The sequence below is a fragment of the Mesoplodon bidens genome (assembly GCF_964165515.1).
Source record: "Mesoplodon bidens genome assembly, contig: HAP1_SCAFFOLD_152, whole genome shotgun sequence".
NCBI classification, from domain to species: Eukaryota; Metazoa; Chordata; class Mammalia; order Artiodactyla; family Ziphiidae; genus Mesoplodon; species Mesoplodon bidens.
In genome coordinates this window covers 1,081,487-1,085,005 of record NW_027672569.1, presented here as the reverse complement: position 1 = coordinate 1,085,005, position 3,519 = coordinate 1,081,487, and the positions used below count along the sequence as shown (strand labels likewise).

General features: G+C 64.6%; 1 protein-coding gene across 1 annotated transcript; it reads left to right on the top strand.

The window, feature by feature from the left end:
• Window positions 1–321: 321 nt before the first annotated feature.
• LOC308610003 (forkhead box protein J1-like) lies at window positions 322–3,274 on the top strand (the record flags this gene model as incomplete). The annotated part of the gene is made up of 2 exons (XM_081259271.1): window positions 322–819; window positions 2,507–3,274. 2 exons carry the CDS (start codon window positions 322–324, stop codon window positions 3,272–3,274), a joined length of 1,266 nt encoding a protein of 421 aa, XP_081115397.1.
• Between the last annotated feature and the right edge of the window lie 245 nt (window positions 3,275–3,519).

Genomic DNA, 3,519 nt, shown 5'->3' with positions numbered 1-3,519 from the left:
CGGACCCCCGGGCACACCTTCTGTTTCCCAGACCTCGGCAGTAAAAGATCCTCCCCAGCTGCAGGAAGGATTTTAGTAAGAGCCTCCCCCCTCGCCCACACTCTCCCCTCGGGGGTGGGGAAAGAGGGCTCAGTTCCCGCTCTGGTCCCCGCAGGCACCACATTCCCTTTGGAGGAGGCTACCCCCGGATCGCGGGATGGAAGCCCGCTTCCGGGAGGCTGCGTAACTGAAGCCGCGGGAGTCAGCGGGCCGGAGAGCTCGGCGGCCACCCTCGGCTCGGCTCGTGGATGTTGACAGCCCCCTCGGAGAGTGCCCGCAGATATGGCGGAGAGCTGGCTACGCGTCTCAGGAGCAGGGGCAGCGGAGGAGGCCGGACCGGAAGGCGGCCTGGAGGAGTCCAACGCCCTGAATGACAGCCTGACCAGCCTGCAGTGGCTGCAGGAATTCTCCATTCTCAACGCCAAGGTCCCCGCCCTGCCTTCAGGGGACACCGACCCTCACGGCTACCACGAGCTGTCAGGCTCGGCCGAGCCGGGGTCTCCCCTGGCGGCGGACCCCGCCTGCCTGGGGCAGCCGCACACACCCGGCAAGCCCACGTCCTTGTGCACGCCGCGGAGCGCCCCCTCGGGGCTGCAGGCCTCGCCTCCCGACGACGTGGACTACGCCACCAACCCGCACGTGAAGCCGCCCTACTCGTATGCCACGCTCATCTGCATGGCCATGCAGGCCAGCAAGGCCACCAAGATCACCCTGTCGGCCATCTACAAGTGGATCACGGACAACTTCTCTTACTTCCGCCACGCTGATCCCACCTGGCAGGTAGGGAGGCACTCCCTCCCTCCCTGCCCATGCCCGCGTGGACTGGACTCACATCCCAGATCCGCAGGCCAAGTAGGCGCGGTACGGCCAGGGCCCCGAGAGAGGAAGGCCGTCCAGGAAGGACCTCAAGGGAGCCCAGTGCTTGGACTGCTGCCCCTTTGACTTCAGAGACGGAGGAGGGAGGATGTTCAGAGGGCTGCAGGGGTGCCGACATAGAGGTTCAAGTGGAAAGAACTTGTCCCTCATCCGGCAGGCTCAGCCCAAAGACCAGGGCTGAACTATGCGTGGACACAGCCCCCCAGGGTAGGTTGATGGACTGAGGGACACATTTGTGTCCCAAGTCCTGGAATTCCTACACACTACCCTCCTCAAGGTCAGTTTGTCAGGGCCTGACTGGAGGCAGAGCATGGTTGCTGCCCGGCTCTGCATCCCGCCTGCTTTCAGTTGGCTGGAGGGGCTCTGGGAGGGGAGAGGGGTGTGCTGCAGGGTGTGGTGGCCATCTGTGTCCCAGTGGAAGGGCTACGGGGCCTTCCGAAAGCTGCTGTGCCAGCCCCCACCCCAAGCCCTCCCTAGTTTCCTGCCTACACTCCTCCCCCTCTTCTCATCAACCTCCCTGCGGGGACAATTATCTCAGCCACGTGCTTTCCACAGGGGCTCTTTCCTCCCACACTGGCTTCATGTTCCAAGTCTCCGGAACCTGGCACAGAGCAGCCAAGGGGCCCAGACCACCATGTAAACCTCCCAGTCTTGCCAGGGCGCACTACTCACCTGCCGGCCCCACCCACCAGGCCCCAGACCCCTGTGCCCCAGCGTGGTTTGGACTGTGCACCCAGGCGTGAACAAGGCAGGATGGTGATTCAGGCTGGGCACACACTGCCCTCAGCCTCTTCGACCATTAGGATCAGGGGCTACTTGGGGACAGAGACCCTGAGGATGCACAGATCCTTCCCTGTGGCACAGGTCACAGGATCAGAGTTCCTGTGATCACAGCTATTCCACGTTTGCGTGGGCCCTGACCCTGGGGCAGGTACCATTTGTAACCTTGGTGAGAAAGCAGACACCCTCCACCACCCCCCACCCTACCCCAAGCCTGAGAGCCCCCAGGAATGAGCGCTATGCTCTTGGATGGGTAATAATCAACTGAGGCCTCAGAGCCTGGGGTGGGAGGATGGGGACATGGTGGGTGAGGGCCCAGGCCAGCAGCCGGATCTAGAAACAAGGAAAGTCATCAGATCCTCCCACACTTCATCCCCCACCACACACACACACCCTCACACCCACTCACTCATTTCACAAACAGAGAAGGCCAGCCAGGCCCAGGCAGAGGGAGATGGCCGTCCAGGACCTGGGGGAGCCAAGGCCTTTGACCAGAGGCCGCAAGCAGCGGGGTAAGGGAGGGAGGGCAGGACAGGCCGGCACTGAGAACCACCCTGCGGCTCAGGGCTCGGATGACTGAGCAGGCAGATGTCCTGGCAAATGGGAACAAAAGCCCCCGACAGCACTCCCAGCTCCTGGTGCCCCGTGGCGGGTGTCCCAGAGCCTCCCGCTCGGAGCAGCGCTTCTGTCTCCCCTGCCCCCATCGGAGAGAAGGTGGTGGTGGGACTGGCAGTGGCGCTAGGAGCCCCACATCACTGACCCCACCCACTCTCCCAGCTGTCTTCCTTCTCTCCTATCTCCCTGTGTCCAGAACTCCATCCGCCACAACCTGTCCCTGAAGAAGGGCTTCATCAAGGTGCCTCGGGAGAAGGACGAGCCAGGCAAGGGGGGCTTCTGGCGCATCGACCCCCAGTACGCCGAGCGGCTGCTGAGTGGGGCCTTGAAGAAGCGGCGGCTGCCCCCAGTCCACATCCACCCGGCCTTTGCCCGCCAGGCCGCGCCAGAGCCCAGCGCCGCCCCATGGGCCGGGCCACTGACCGTGAGCGCCGAGGCCCAGCAGCTGCTGCGGGAGTTCGAGGAGGCCACTGGGGAGGCGGGCTGGGGTGCAGGCGAGGGCAGGCTGGGGCGTAAGCGTCAACAGCCGCTGCCCAAGCAGGAGGCCAAGGTCCCGCGGCCCTCCAGCCCCCTGCTGCTGACCCAGGAGGAGCAGGCTGAGCTGGAACCCCTCAAGGGCAACTTTGACTGGGAGGCCATCTTGGACGCTGGCACGCTGGACGGGGAGCTGGGCACGCTGGAGACCTCGGAGCTGATTCCGCCGCTGAGCCCTGCCTCACACGGGGACGTGGACCTCACCATCCATGGCCACCACATCGACTGCCCTGTTACCTTGGGGCCTCCAGTGGAGCAGGCTACCGAAAGCCTGGACTTTGATGAGACCTTCCTGGCCCCATCCTTCCTGGAGCACCCCTGGGACGAGAGCACCCGTAGCTCCCTGCCCCCCGAGCCCCTCTTTGAGGCCGGGGATGCCACACTGGCCTCTGACCTGCATGACTGGGCCAGCCTGGCCGCCTTCTTGTAAGAAGCCAGGCCCTGCCCCACCTCCAGACAGCACCGAAGTCTGGGCCCAGACTGCCCCCCTCCCCGCCAGTGCAGGCCCATGGACACCCTACCACCCAGGCAGGGGCTGGGCCCGGTCAACCCACCAGGCCACACGGCCCCCAGCCCAGGCCATCCTCAGATTCTAGTCCAGCAGGCTGAGAATTGGGGCCCAGGACCAAAATTGCTGCCTCCGCTCCCCAGCCCCCCATACACACAGTGTTTCAT